The sequence below is a fragment of the Salminus brasiliensis genome, chromosome 2, assembly GCF_030463535.1.
Source record: "Salminus brasiliensis chromosome 2, fSalBra1.hap2, whole genome shotgun sequence".
In the NCBI taxonomy this organism is placed as follows: domain Eukaryota; kingdom Metazoa; phylum Chordata; class Actinopteri; order Characiformes; family Bryconidae; genus Salminus; species Salminus brasiliensis.
In genome coordinates, this window is record NC_132879.1 from 47,241,272 (window position 1) to 47,256,496 (window position 15,225).

General features: G+C 41.3%; 1 protein-coding gene across 6 annotated transcripts in view; it reads right to left on the minus strand.

The window, feature by feature from the left end:
* Positions 1-1,834: 1,834 nt before the first annotated feature.
* The window catches only part of sbf1 (SET binding factor 1), a 75,377-nt gene continuing 61,986 nt past the window's right edge, over positions 1,835-15,225 (minus strand). For 3 of the 6 annotated variants that reach the window (XM_072673014.1, XM_072673011.1, XM_072673010.1), the window contains 14 exons: positions 14,585-14,680; positions 14,160-14,234; positions 13,459-13,631; positions 12,185-12,361; positions 11,192-11,293; positions 10,898-11,083; positions 10,333-10,459; positions 8,867-8,997; positions 8,535-8,777; positions 7,681-7,788; positions 7,233-7,438; positions 7,005-7,092; positions 6,737-6,868; positions 1,835-4,411 (listed from right to left, as the gene is read on the minus strand). In XM_072673014.1, coding sequence (XP_072529115.1) covers positions 4,313-4,411; positions 6,737-6,868; positions 7,005-7,092; positions 7,233-7,438; positions 7,681-7,788; positions 8,535-8,777; positions 8,867-8,997; positions 10,333-10,459; positions 10,898-11,083; positions 11,192-11,293; positions 12,185-12,361; positions 13,459-13,631; positions 14,160-14,234; positions 14,585-14,680 — 1,943 coding nt within the window. In that variant the 3' untranslated portion in view covers positions 1,835-4,312. The remainder of the gene's footprint in view (positions 4,412-6,736; positions 6,869-7,004; positions 7,093-7,232; positions 7,439-7,680; positions 7,789-8,534; positions 8,778-8,866; positions 8,998-10,332; positions 10,460-10,897; positions 11,084-11,191; positions 11,294-12,184; positions 12,362-13,458; positions 13,632-14,159; positions 14,235-14,584; positions 14,681-15,225) is intronic. The other 3 variants (XM_072673016.1, XM_072673015.1, XM_072673013.1) reach the window with 2 other exon arrangements.

Below are 15,225 nucleotides of genomic sequence, written 5' to 3' on the forward strand. Positions count from 1 at the left end.
ATTTTTGTATTCTAAATGAGTGTCACAAAAGATTATACATCTGCATTGTAATACCTTAATTACTAAAGGGTGAAATTGTTTTATTATATTTAATATCACAGAATATGATTTATATTACAGAATTAATATTGTCATGACTCATCAGACCAGGCTATGTTTATCCAGTCTTCAGTTGTCCAGTTTTGGTGAGTCTCTGCCCACTGCAGCCTCGGCTTTCTGTTTTTGGCCAAAAACCCAGATGACCACAAGTCACAAACCAGCACATCCAGCACCATCATGCTACTCCAAATCAAGTAAGATCACATTTTTCTCCATTCTGATGCTTGATGTGAACATCACCTGAAGCTACAGGGCCATATCTGCATGATTTGATGCATTGCACTGCTGGCACACCACTGGTTGATTGGATAATTGCATGAATTAGTAGCTGTACAGTTCTTCAAACAATGCTCAGTGAGTGTGAGCATGTGTAGATTATAACAGGCCCTTTAGGCCAAATTGCATGCATGCCTCACACACACACACACTCAATCCTCTCACTCTCAATGTCAAACCTTACACACACATGCTGTAAAACTACATGAATGTGAAAGAATGAGTGGGCGTATACGCTAAAGACTGATTTCTGATTGGCTTGCCATTTAGATGTGTACTTTCTGGTGTACTTTCTAAACATTCTCACTATAAAGAGACCATCCCCCTTATCTGTGTTCAGGAAAGGAAGATCTGTACAGCCTTGCTTTTTACTACCAAGAGAACTATCATGCTTTATGTCAGTTGTTGTTTGTTTGTTTTTTTACCTTTTTTCTGAAGATATAAGGAAACTGGTAATGAATGGCACTGTTTTGTGAAGTATTCAGAACATTCAAAGGGAAACAGTAGGGGACATATCTGAATTTGGTTTAGACTTGACATTAAAATAAATCCCCATCGTGACCAGAGGAGATCTGATTTTGCTTGCACACTAATCATTTCCATTTTACTTTCTGTAAACACAAGTTCTCATCTAAACTGTCCTGCTCCAGGAGATTGTGAAGAGTTCAGAGCAATAGTGGTGGTTCTACAACAATGTGGCATAATAGATCCTGTCCTGTGACAGCGCCATCTGAAAATGTGACAATTTGAACCACAACTGATACTGCCCTCATCTACACACAAACACACAAAAAAACACTGCACGAGAAAACCATTTTTCCCCCAAAAGGCGTATTCCTGCTCTTCTGATGGAATCTGATCACAAACGCATTCCGTTTTCACTCGTATTAAATGTGGACAAGATCTGTCTCTGACGACCTCAAAATGTGGGTTGAATGATCTGATCACAATGCATCTTGGGGGTGTTTACACTGTGATCCAATCCAAAAACACACGTTAATGCCAAGTGTAAACTGGCCCTTAGACTGACCAGAAAATTCACCACCCTTTAGTTCCAGTTCTCTGGTAACGCAAGTCTTACAAAAGAAAGTATGCATGTGAGTAAATCATTACATATAATCGCTGTCATGCAAAAAACTTTTTTGTTTTTCACTTTTTGATTTTAAAATTTTATAATGATTGGGTCTGAACTGAAATTCTCCAAAATGACTTGGAATTAAATCTTTTCCCATCGACTTCCATTGAAAGTATTTAGGTTTCTACCTCCTGTCCATTTGCCACTTTGATCTGGTACTTGCATGACAGTGTAATATATTATGATGCAGTGAAATCTCTATCATACTGAACCTGCAGCCAACCACAGATTGACACAAACGTAAAACATGGTTTTGAGGTTGAAGAGAGAGAAAGAGAAAAAAAAAAAAAAAAAAAAAAACACAAACAAAGTCAAGAGACAATGAAACCCACAGTGTTTCTTTTAATCCTAAAAAATATATTACATGAATGACAACAGAACCCGGCTCAGAAAAAAAATCTATTAAAAAAAAAAAAGAAAAAGAAAGAAAGAAAGGAACATAAAAATAAATAATAAAAGGTTATACAGTTTTGCTCTGAAGGATATTCTGGAAGCTGGATTATCATCTATTGCAGCGATAGGTCTGCTGTTTGAGTGAGAGTGAGAGTGTGAGTGAACGTGGGTCTCTAACAGCAAAACCATCTGTTCTTATCATTCTCACATAACGCCAGTTTGTCCCAGGAGACAATATACTCCTCCACATCTTAAATGACCCATACTGGAAGAGGACCACCATGTTAGAAAAAAGAGCATTGAGGATTTATTTGAGTCATATCTGAACCCCCCCCCCCTCAAAAAAGGTTATCATTAGTCACGTTAATGCAGAAAACAAACAAACAAACAAAAAAAAAAACAATGGCACATATTGGAATTACTAATTGAAAAGTTAAGTGGTACTTTGAGGACTGTCATTCAGGAGACAAAGTTAAATAAATTACTAACAAACATAGAAATCTGAATATTATATACAAAAGGGAGTTATCAGAACAAAAAAAAATCTACAATTCAAATTTTATGCTCAACAAGACAGCGGTATTACCCTATTTTACAGTGTGTGTGTGTATGTGTGTGTGTAGATATATATATGTATTTATATATATATATATGTATATATGTATATGTGTGTTAGTTTTTGTATTGGGGACCACAAAGCAGGTTGGGGGGTGGTAATAAAAAAGAAACAGGGGGTGACGATGACAATTTTTAGCATTTTCACCAAGTCCAGCTAAATAGACTTTCTCTCCCTCTCGCTCTCTCTCCAAAGGAATAAAAGGAATAATACAAACTCCTCTATGTACAGGATTCAAAAACAGAAGGTAACAGACTCTAGCTAAAACACTGCTTCTGACAATGACAGGGCCTGGTGACCGCAGCCTGGCTGTACAGGACACTGAGCCTCATCCAAGCAGTTCTCGTAAAAGACTACAAGGTTCGTCAGGTTACATTGAGGGTCCTGGATGGAGCTACCTTAAGTCCAGCCCCATACACTGATGGCTTCTTCAGTGAGAATGTACTGAACACAGTTTAATAGATATGGAAAAGCCGGTACATTGGGACCAATTTGGAAGAAACCATTGAAATGTGGGGCAAATACAATATATGGGGCTCATTTGTCAAGACAGCCAGGTCGCTAGCCCCTGACCGGTGTAAACAGACATGTGTTGAAACAGAGAGGCTCCAGACACCCCTCTATCCACCATCCTGATTATATGCGTTTCTTGCTCTCTATTTATTTCTCTCCGTAAAAATCACACAATCATCTTTTTTGTGCATAAATTAATCATCACCACAACAAAATATATCCCTCCTTTTCCTTCAGCATCCCTTAAATTCTCACGGTGAACAGTGGCGCTTATCACTTGTGTTCGAGAAACAGAAAACTAGCAAGAGTTGTGTATAGTTTTGCTTGTAAACAGGCTAATCTGAGAACATAATCTCCAGCTGGCATTCTGATTAACTGATCAAGAGGTTAAATGAATAATTCTAGCGCAAGTAAAATCGGCAAATCTGTGGCAAGGACTGATATTATTTTCATAGGTCACTGTACATGAAATCAGTAAACTGTAACGTAAAAAAAAAATCCTTCATGAACCGTTGAAAGGAGACCCTGCTTTGCTCGCTTTGACAAACATATGGCCCTGTGAAGAGTCAGACAAAATACAAGTAGTCAAAGAGGGAAGCGTTATATCATTATACCAGCAGATTTAGCTGGCAGGGCAGTGGGCGTGTGCTGAACAAGCTATGGCCTGATTGACTCTGAATGTAGCTCACAAAACCGAAACCCAAAGTAGTGACTTGGTGACAGTGTAGATCTGAAACTATAAGGGAACTTTCGGGCAGGCAGATGCTTGGCTGTGGCTGTTTACTGGGCAACTTCAGGCTCCTGCATAGCATTCATATAGTTGGCAGTATGTTGGAGAGGGAATAAAGGGAAGGGTGGCAGGGAGATTAGTCGTTGCTGGGCATGCCCGTGACTTGCATTTGACTTTGACTTGCATGAAAAGACGCAGACCTTAAGACCCAACGAAGGGAGACGACATGCCTTGTATCCACAGAGCACAACAGATGGGGTTGTATAGTGGTTAGACTACTACCAAATGTCTCTGAAGGGATTCTTAGATTTTTTTTTCTTCCTTTTTATACACATTTTTTTAAAACAAAAACACTGAAATGTGGTGAGGTGCAACTTTTTTTTTTCTTCTTCTTCCAAAGACCAATACCGCAACACAGAACGGAGGCAGACACCCCTTCTCCCTCTCTGCTTGGGGGGGAGCCCTGTCATTGGCCGAGAGCCATGTCCATCAGGGGCCCAGCAGAAATCCTTTCAATACTAATAGAGTCTCTAATCCCCTGCTTCTCCCTCTACGCGTCCGATAGGCAACTCTGAATACTGTCCATCCACAGCTGTGCGTTCTGGCTGTCCTGTGCACAGAAGTTGTACACTCGTTTGGTCGTTTTCAGCTGGGGAGAGAAAGACGTGAGGCTTGATTAACAGCGGGTAAATAAACTGGCAATACACACAAACAACCAACATACCAATTCCACTCTTAGCTGTATAAAAAGGCATTTAAATTGAATGTGAAATGCTTCGCTCTACAGAAACTTGGGGACAGAACAACAGGTGGGATAGTAAATAGGGGTGATACCACTTTTTCATGTTTGATCCAGATAACGATACTGCAACCTTGAGTATCTGCTGACGATAACAATCCGATACCATCTTTTTTCCTCTCTTAACCGTTAATCCCCTACTTCCACATATCTGACCCAGTGAGTTTGACCAGTTTTGGAGCCGATACCGTACTGAAATTTTCAAAAGGTGTCAAAGAATGCATTTAAACATGAGTGCACATTTGTTGAAATGAGTGCAACTTACAGTAGCTAAACACATACATTTGAAGGGGTGTCCACAAACATTTGGATGCAATATATATATATATATATATATATATATATATATATATATATATATATATATATATACACACACACACACACACACACACACACACACACACACAGTGGGGAAAAAAAGTATTTAGTCAGTCACCAATTGTACAAGTTCTCCCACTTAAAAAGATGAGAGAGGCCTGTAATTGACATCATAGGTAGACCTCAACTATGAGAGACAAAATGAGAAAAGAAAAAAAAAGAGAAAATCACATTGTCTGATTTTTAAAGAATTTATTTGCAAATAATGGTGGAAAATAAGTATTTGGTCACCTACAAACAAGCAAGATTTCTGGCTGTCACAGACCTGTAACTTCTTCTTTAAGAGGCTTCTCTGTCCTCCACTCATTACCTGTATTAATGGCACCTGTTTGAACTCGTTAACAGTATAAAAGACACCTGCCCACAACCTCAAACAGTCACACTCCAAACTCCACTATGGTGAAGACCAAAAAGCTGTCGAAGGACACCAGAAACAAAATTGTAGACCTGCACCAGACTGGGAAGACTGAATCTGCAATAGGCAAGCAGCTTGGTGTGAAGAAATCTACTGTGGGAGCAATAATCAGAAAATGGGAGACCACTGCTAATCTCCCTCCATCAGGGGCTCCACGCAAGATCTCAGCCTGTGGGGTCAAAATGATCACAAGAACGGTGAGCAAAAATCCCAGAACCACACGGGGGGACCTAGTGAATGACCTGCAGAAAGCTGGGACCAACGTTAAAAAGGCTACCGTCAGTAACACACTACGCCGCCAGGGACTCAGATCTTGCAGTGCCAGAATTGTTCCCCTGCTGAAGCCAGTACATATCCGGGCGCGTCTGAAGTTTGCTAGAGAGCATTTGGATGTTCTGGAAGAGTATTGGGAGAATGTCTTATGGTCAGATGAAACCAAAGTAGAACTGTTTGGTGGAGAGTGAATGCTGAGTTGCATCCAAAGAACACCATACCAACTGTGAAGCATGGGGGTGGCAACATCATGCTTTGGGGCTGTTTCTCTGCAAAGGGACTAGCACGACTGGTCCGTGTACATGAAAGAATGAATGGGGCCATGTATTGTGAGATTTTGAGTGCAAACCTCCTTCCATCAGCAAGGGCATTGAAGATGAAATGTGGCTGGGTCTTTCAGCATGACAATGATCCCAAGCACACTGCCAGGGCAACAAAGGAGAGGCTTCGTAAGAAGCATTTCAAGGTCCTGGAGTGGCCTAGCCAGTCTCCAGATCTCAACCCCTTAGAAAACCTTTGGAGGGAGTTTAAAGTCTGTGTTGCCCGCCAACAGCCCCAAAACATCACTGCTCTAGAGGAGATCTGCATGGAGGAATGGGCCAACATACCAGCAACGGTGTGTGCCAACCTTGTGAAGACTTACAGAAAACGTTTGACCTCTGTCATTGCCAACAAAGGATATATAACTAAGTATTGAGATGAACTTTTGTTGTTGACCAAATACTTATTTTCCACCATTATTTGCAAATAAATTCTGTAAAAATCAGACATTTTTTTTTTTTTTTGTGATTTTCTGAATTTGTCTCTCCTGGTTGAGGTCTACCTATGATGTCAATTACAGGCCTCTCTCATCTTTTTAAGTGGGAGAACTTGCACAATTGGTGACTGACTAAATACTTTTTTACCCCACTGTATATATACCATTACATACATTCCATTTAAAAATTAGATCAGTGTAGGTTCACTGGTAGTCCTGGAACTTAAAATCAGCACATTTCTCTTTAATGGACCATTTCACATCAAAATCTAAAATTATTCAGAAACGTGGAATTTACCTTTACCATGAACCATAACAATCTCAAATAATGATAACCAGAAATACGTACATCAAAGAAGGCTTTCTCCTCCATGTTTTTAGGGGCTCCCATCGTGGGTGTGCCTGGAATGACAGATTCCACCTCAGCCAGCTCAATGACACCTTTGCATTCTTTATCCTGCCTCGTGTCGTAGTATCTCAACTGAGCACAGAGGAAGAAAAAAAAAAACAATGTTGCAAAGTGGCATACCTCTTTAGGTCATTTCATCTATGTATGTTAAATAAATAATTGCAACAGTAAATCCGTCTATGAGAACAAGTCTAGTTAATGCATGCACCTGGTGTTTGGTCTTGTCCAACACAAACCAGCGTGGTTTCCAAGGTTTCAACAACGCTCCTTTCTTATACAAGATTCCCTCAAAGCTCCTGATAGAAGAGCACATACGACAAAATATAAAATATCATGAGGACAAAAAAAGGACACTTTTTGAAAATTCATATTTTTTCAAGTAGATGGATCAATGAAGGAATGTGCTCTTGGTTAACCATGGGAGTCAAGTACGTACCTGTTCTCACTCTCAGTGCTCTGGAACTGGGAGTAGAGCGTGCTCGTGCTAGGGCGGCCAGCGGCGGGCGTGGAGGTGGCGCTGGCCTCACAGTCCAGAGCTAGGTTGATGGAAGAGCCCACACTGCTTTCCTGCAGGTACATGCCCTGAGAGCGCCTCTGGTGGATTAGGTTGGACGACATCAGGAGGGAGCTGGAGAACGAGTGCTGGGGAGAGATGAGTAGTGTTGATTCTTCGAGAGATAGCTTGGTGGTTCTGTTTTTTTACATATTTTTATATTTATTTATTTTTGCACTCATCAAGTAAATGCGTATTACACAATTATGCATTGGTGGTTCGAACAACATTCAAATGTGCAGTGCAGGACATCCCCAGCACAGTGTTTTTTTTAAGAACTAAGCTGGAGGAACTGCTAGCAAAGAGGAGTTTGTGGGAAGGTAATCTATACCCGGCTCTCCAGTTTGGTCTCAGTGCGTTGGGTCGCCTTGATCTTGTCCCAGGTGTCCTTCCACTTCTCAGAGACGTGTCCCAGCTCAGCCTCTAGGGTTTGCACATCCTATACACCAGCACATGTACAAACATAGGAAGAGACTGAGTACTACATTTACATATTTGGCTATAAAGATTGTGTTATTGGGATGTCCCAATCCGATCCAGTCATTTATAATCAGGGGCAGTCAAGGCATTTTTGATAGATTGTGTATCAGGTTTTAAGGTTCCAATCCACTTCTGATCTTTTGGTTTGCTATAGCAGGGTGCTATCTGGCATCCTCTAGGCACCATTAATAGACTCGATCCTCAGCTGCAGCAGACAAACTGTTAAGTGCTGCCACATTACCATTTAGAAGCCAAAACAAAAAGCTGAAGTTGGCTTCTAACCCTGATTCTCCATTCCACCTTAAATAGTGACACAAATAAAGTGTGTACATTTCAACAGCAGAACCTTACTGCTCCATTCTCTAAGGTGGAATGAAAAGTCCAGGGAAGAAGAAAACTTCCGCTTAGAGCCACGCTCTTAACGTGACGCAGCAACAACAAACAGCTCACATAGCAGCAGGTAAAGAGTTTTAGTTAATCTGTCAGAAGAGGAGGATTTAAACTCTTCATGTTTCCATACATTTTTGTCCACGCTTTCCAAACCACCCAGTTTGGTTGTAGATGTGCAACGACATATTTTAGTCCATCATATCCATTTGGGAAGATATAAGGCCTGGTTATGAAGAAAACTATTGTGGAAGTGCTCTGTTCTACAAGCACTAATATATAGTCCATATTTATTTTCCCACCTCTAGTGATACCAACCTGCAGCAGTTTGGTGATGGCATCTGGAAGCACTTTACTCAGGCTGTCGTAACAGGGCCAGACCACACGCCGTTGTGATTTGGGTGCTGCCGTCTCAGGTCTGTCAGCAGCTGCTTCTTCTGTGGGCCCTTCGGCCCTCCCCCGCACCAGCTCCCAGTCGAAGGACGGCCCTTCCGACAGCGTCTCCTCTGTGTAGAAGTCCCACACCTTCAGATTGGAGATGAAGCTGTAGGGCTTTAGGACCTAAAGACAAACAAACAGGAATTAAGAGTTGTTCTAAGACATGACCCTCCAAATATGCTGGTCTAAGTACAGACCAAGGCCTTTAATACCTCCTCTTCCTCTGGAGAGAACATGTAGTTGTAGAAGATGGGGGTCTTCTTGTGCAGGCGGTCAATGTAATCCCACACAGACTTGCATACCTGAGGGGTTCTCCTCTCTCCCTTCTCCTCATACAGGACCCCTACAAAGAAGCCACAGATTAATCATTTGCCCAAACCTGACCCAAATAAGGATCTTTCCAGTTTCCTGTAGTTACTCCTAAGTTAATTTATCAGTGGTCTCTTGTGAGCATATATTAACTTCAACAACTGTAATATAGAATATAGAAAGCACTGATCTATTGAATTTGATTACAGTACTGTAAACAACCTTCATCTTGTCCGAAAAGAGCTGTATAAAAACTGCAACAATCAGCACTCCCTCCATGTGGGCTCAGACAGAGAAGAGACAGTACAGTCGTGCATTATAGGACACACAGCTAGAGCAGTAGTGCTTTTGGTCGGGGATGCAAACTCGTTTGTCACCCAAGTTGAATTTTACACAACGTTCGCAGGCAAAAGTAGTATATGTGAAATTCACCTGTTACTGTGAATCCTGACAAATTTAATGGAATGCAGATATGCAGATAAAAACCCAGTGTGACCAAGGGTTAACACATTTAAAGGTAAAGAGCAAACGCTAAAAGGGGATCAGAAAATAAGTATGTTTTCTTGTAAGTAAATAGCTGCTCTATTTAACGTAAATTTATACTTTTGGCATTTGGCTGACAGTCTCATGCAGAGCGAGTTGTGCTGTAATGTTACACAGGTAGGTGAATGTAGCATTAAGAGTCTTGTCAAAAGGACTATTAGTGGTGTGGCATGCTTGTCTGATCGGGGAATTGCACCTTACAGGGCATTTACACTGCAGCAAAGTGAAGCATTTCTCCCATTGTTTCTATGAGGCCTGTGAATGTTTTGCGCAAAGGACTGCGAACGAGGCGAAGCAAGAGGCAAAAACAGGAAGCACTGCATGGAAAGGGATTCATCATGACTCAAGTCACGAGCTAAACTCAAGTTTATAAAAATGGAGGAGAGGCTGATTGTAGCTATTTCAGACTTTCCTGTCTGTCTCAGTATGAATATACAGACATGGAGGGGGGGTGGAATTGATTGTCCTACTGGTGGGCTATATATATATTTTCCACAATCACATACCAACATTCAGCGGGTGATAAAAACATTGGTTAAAGGCAACAGAAATGGAACCTGTAGTGTTCCATCCGGATACAGCATTTGACTACAACTCTAAACACACTTTCTTCAAGACAGACAAACCTGCTTGCCCTAAAGGGGCCCAAATGGCAAAGGAGGCGATTTGCTTCGCTGTAGTGTGCATACACCATTAGTACACAACAGAGAAGGTGCTGTTGTTACCTGCTACACTACACTTACCGCTCGTTTACCAATAATAGCATGGAAAGCTAAAAATTAATCCTCATGCAGCCAAGTTCCGCTTGACTAATACAGTGACTCACCCAGCTCAATGCGTTCGTAGTCAGAGTCCAGCAGGAAGGTCCGGAAGCGGTTGGAAACATAGTGATAGGCCAGGAACTTCAGGTAGTATTGGCTGAACTCAAATTCCATAGGGAACTGAAGATGGATCTGTTCAGATGAAAGGGTAGAGGGTTTATAACAGCTAAAACACTGGGCAAAATATGCTATACAAATGCACTACACAAACATATCCCAGTTTCGTCACTAGCAAGCTTCTAGGAATCTAATAAAGCTGGCCCTCCTGCAGTCCCTAGAAATTTGTCATGATGATGCAAAATATCACCTGAAATAAACATTTATGTAGCCTGAAATAATAACATTTAAATGACTTTACTGCTGTCAAAATAGCCTCATAAATGTCTTACTATACAGCGACATGTGATAAGGAACCAAATGCATGTCAGATTAGTAAAGGAAACACACACACACACAAACACAGGAAAACCAAACACTTACAGTTAAATCACCCCCTTATCTAGAAACAATAATTTCTGCCAAATGTTTATTATCATGAACGCACAGAAGTGCACGTCTCTACCCACGCACCTGGTGCACACAGTCAAGGAACTGGAGGAAGACAGGCGTGAAGCCGCTGCTTTGACCAGCCAGTGTCTGGGCACCGCGGTGACTGAAGCGATGGCCGAACGACAGCCACTCTTTCTCCACCAGTAGCCGGAAGCCGTCAAACGTCCGATAGTATGGGTCCGACAACAGCTGCACCAGGGACACCACCTAAACACATCAGAGAAACATTAGTGCTGGCACAGTCTCACAAAAGAACAGCATTAACATCACACTGCGGTACGTAGGAGGGGCTGTGTAGAGCAAATAGAGCAGTACCTGCGTTGTGACGTCCCAACCATCCTCCAGGCTGACCATAACTGAGGACCCACTGTCCAACAGCTCAACCACCAGAACAGAGACCTGCAGAACCCTGTGTAGCTACAATATACATACAAACACACATTAAATCAACTAGAAGAAGCAATTAGAGGAACACATTTACTGAATCTGAGGTTGCTAACTGTATGTGTGTACTCTTCCCCCATTACAAGCCAGTTATTCTAAGGTAATTGCTACATACAGTTGCTTTAATATTAATATCATCACTTGCAACCAAAACAATCAGCGTCTGTTTGGTTTGGTCTGAAATAGATCTAGAACATGTTGATTTCTGTGCTAGGAGAGTTTGGTACAGTCTACAAATTACACTGCAAGTGGTGATAATTGGGGTCCAATCACACTGCGCAAATATGATGCCAGTAGAGCACAAATGAAGTTTTAGGACAGCCTCTATTTTTAACATGGGGTCTCAAAAGATTGAGACATTGACCTTGGTATAATAAGCAACATGTAACATCTAGAAAACAATGTAATGTTTGGACATAACATATTAGTTGTTGAACTCAATTATATATATATATATATATATATATATATATATATATATATATATATATATATATATATATATATATATATATATATATGAATTGTAATACAACTGCAATAATAATTCCACAGCAATTACCCCTGTATTTTAGTTTCAAACTATTAATGTCCACTAACATCCCTCTACTGTATTAGTTCCATGTACTGATATTCCCTGGAATACTGTAATTAAACATACAGAGATGTCTATCCACACAGTAACACTGCTTACTAACCATTGCGCAACCATTTTATATAGCCTATTAAGATCCTATAAAACTTCCTGTAATTGACTGTTTGGCATAAAATATAAGCATACCTGCCACTAAAATGTACTCTCTAACTGACTAAACTTCACAAAAAGGCTAAACGAGAGTGTGTGTGCACGCGCGTGTGCTTTACCAGGTTCATCCACTCCGATTCCTCCAGGCAGCGGTGGAAAGACATGTTAGGATCACTGGAGGCAGAAGAGGGTACGCAGGCCTTCATCAACTTCTTGAAGCTGTTCTTCACCTGCCGCACGTCAAATACTTCAATGGGCACCACCTCCCACTGCTGAAACGAGTCCTGCTTTCCCCCCTGCAGATACAAAAGGAAGAAGGTTAGCTGAACAAGGATATGGCATAAACTCCATATGAAGTTTATGGGTAGCTACAACACTAATGTTCCCCCAAACAGAAATCTTGAGAAGTTACATAATGAAAAGTTACAGAAATGTAAAGCACCAGAAATGGTGTGACCAACAGTAAAGCAGTGCCTTTGATTTTTTTTTAAACACCTTAGTACCCTTAGTGTCCCAATTGCATACTACACCATAATACCATATGGTATAGATAATATACAAATTTTAACATATATGGCTTTGGCAGGTTAGAACACAAAATATTAACAAACTAAACCATTTTCTACTAACAGGATGTAATGAAGCATTGCTATGCCAACATGCACCACTGCCCTCGCATCATTATCCGCCATTTTCTCCTACTAATTGTTCCAGGCTCCAGTAGCTCCTTTCTTTCCGTTTCACATTGCACTGTGGGATACGGTATCCATCGTAACCACACTCAAAAACTGACCGGTTCTGAGTCTTTATCTTGGATATTTGATTGTACTCAACACTGACACTTTGATCTACACTACATAGTTCATAGTCAAAAGCTAGTTAGTATTAGTAATTAGTATACAATTGGGACGCACCCTTAGTACCTCAGTGAGAATAGAAAAAATGGAACAATTATTTTTCCTAATAAGTTCTTATGCATAAAAGAACATAAAAAAAATTCTATCTAAGTATATGTACTGTAAATGTAACTAGTACGTAAATATTTGTACTGGTCTGTCATCATGCTTTGTTGTGCACATGCGCTCTAAGAACACACATTACAGTGTGCGCTACAGACAAAGTGTCTACATGACGCACTGAAGACTGATGAACATAATGTGGAACCAAATTTCACAAGCGAAAGTTACACCTGGAAACCTTAAGCTGTAAGCAAGTAAAGTCTGGATATGCATAGTATTGTGGGGATTGTAGTGGATTTACGAGTATCGTTATGGTAACTGTAGTTCGTCTTACGCCTCTATGCATACCACAGTGTGAATGAACTAGTAACCTGGTTACTACGCGGTTTTGGTTCTGATGCAGAAATACATCATCATGAGAGATTATAAGGTACCTTGAGCTGGGACTTGTCTCCGATGATGTAAAGGTATGCACGCTGCTGCCGGAGGAAGTATGGTTCGGCAGGGCCCCCATTGGCTTGGGGGGACTCTTTCCCTGCCAGCCGGTTGCCCACGTCTGGATTGTAGGCACTGAGACGCCCACTGCCTCGGATACTGCCCCACTTCCCTGAATCATACACACACAGAGCAGACATATTTTAATGGTCTTGGACTCAACTCCCAGTGGCAGACTGATGTGAGCAGGTTTTCAGTTGATATCTATAGGGCGAGTCAAAGCCAGGAACCAATCAAGTATAATGGGTGTTAACAATACCTAATGCACCATTACGTTTCTTACATATACTTGGGCAGTGCATGACGTCTGACTCGCTCTGTACATTCAGGCTGAGTTTGTTTCTATGCAATCACAGATCATCAAGGGAAAAAAAAAATCAAACACAAACAGCATGTCAGACAACAAAGCTCTATCAGAGTCTGGTGGGTGACATGCAAAGAGATGCCAGGCTAGACAACAGAGAAAGTCAATAACAAACACATACACGCGCACACGCACACACACACCACAGATCAAAGAGAAAGTTAGCCCTGGAAAAAAGGACAGATGCTGGGCAGGCGCCAGGCGACAGGCTGACATCACTGTTAAAGAGACCTGATTGGTTAGATTGGAGAGCAGGGGGGACAGGCTCTACTGTACCTCTGGGTGAGCTGCGGGCCTTGCCTGAAACTTTAGGCTGAGAGAGGGAGATGACCCTTGCCCTCTGACCCAGCGCTAGGGTCAGAGAACACAGAGAGACCCATTACTGTCAGCACAAAGACTAGCACCATCCAAGCTGTACTATATGCCTAAAGCCTACAACTACTATGCTAGCACAGCTACACTAGGAAAAACAGTCAACATCTAACTTCTTCTAAACCGTCTCTCCTGGTTGAACTTGAAAGAAACATCTGATGGGTATTGCACACCTTTTCCCCCCCCCCATAGGAGATTTCAGATCATTAGAACAGGAAATATGTCCCCAGGAAAGGAATTTTTGGGAAAGGCTGGATCCAATGCTGGATTGGATAGTACAGACAGAATACCCATCTCTTAAACTGACACAGACTAACAAGCTTTCTCACCTCCTCGACTGAAGGTTCCAGGTACATCCTCTTTAGTGCCCATAACTTGCTTCATTAGAGCTCCAATTTTAGGCTGCCTTAGTTTGTCTGATGAGTCTAAAGCACAGGCAAAAACCAGTCAGACAGTAAAGAAAACAAGCTGCACACTCTTCAAAATAAAGGTGTGTCAACTGGCTCTTTGAGCAAAACCATAGAAGGACCTTATTCCATTAATAATAATGTTTGTGAAAGAGATGTGTGTGGAGTGTGATGAACAGTACAAGAACAGACAGTGGTTGTTCTATGGCGTTATTCAGACAACCTTTGTAGCACCTTTATTTTTAAGAGCGTGTTTGGGTTTTCAAGGAGGAAACCACTGCTGCCAAATACAAACCAAATATATAAATAAATAAATACTGCCAAAGACCACAGCTTCTGGAACAATGTGCTTTCGGACAAATGTTTTTGCGTCTTGCCCTGATGTTTTCCTCCTTGCACACCTGCCATGAACATCAAATGCATGTGCTTCGACATCAACTGTAGTTGAGAGCTACCTGTAGGTCTCTTTGGTCATGTTGGCAGTTGTTTTAAATGATCTTCAGTTGTAAATGATTTGGCGGACAGTGGAGCGGCCGATTTAAAATTGTTTAGAGATCCTTTGA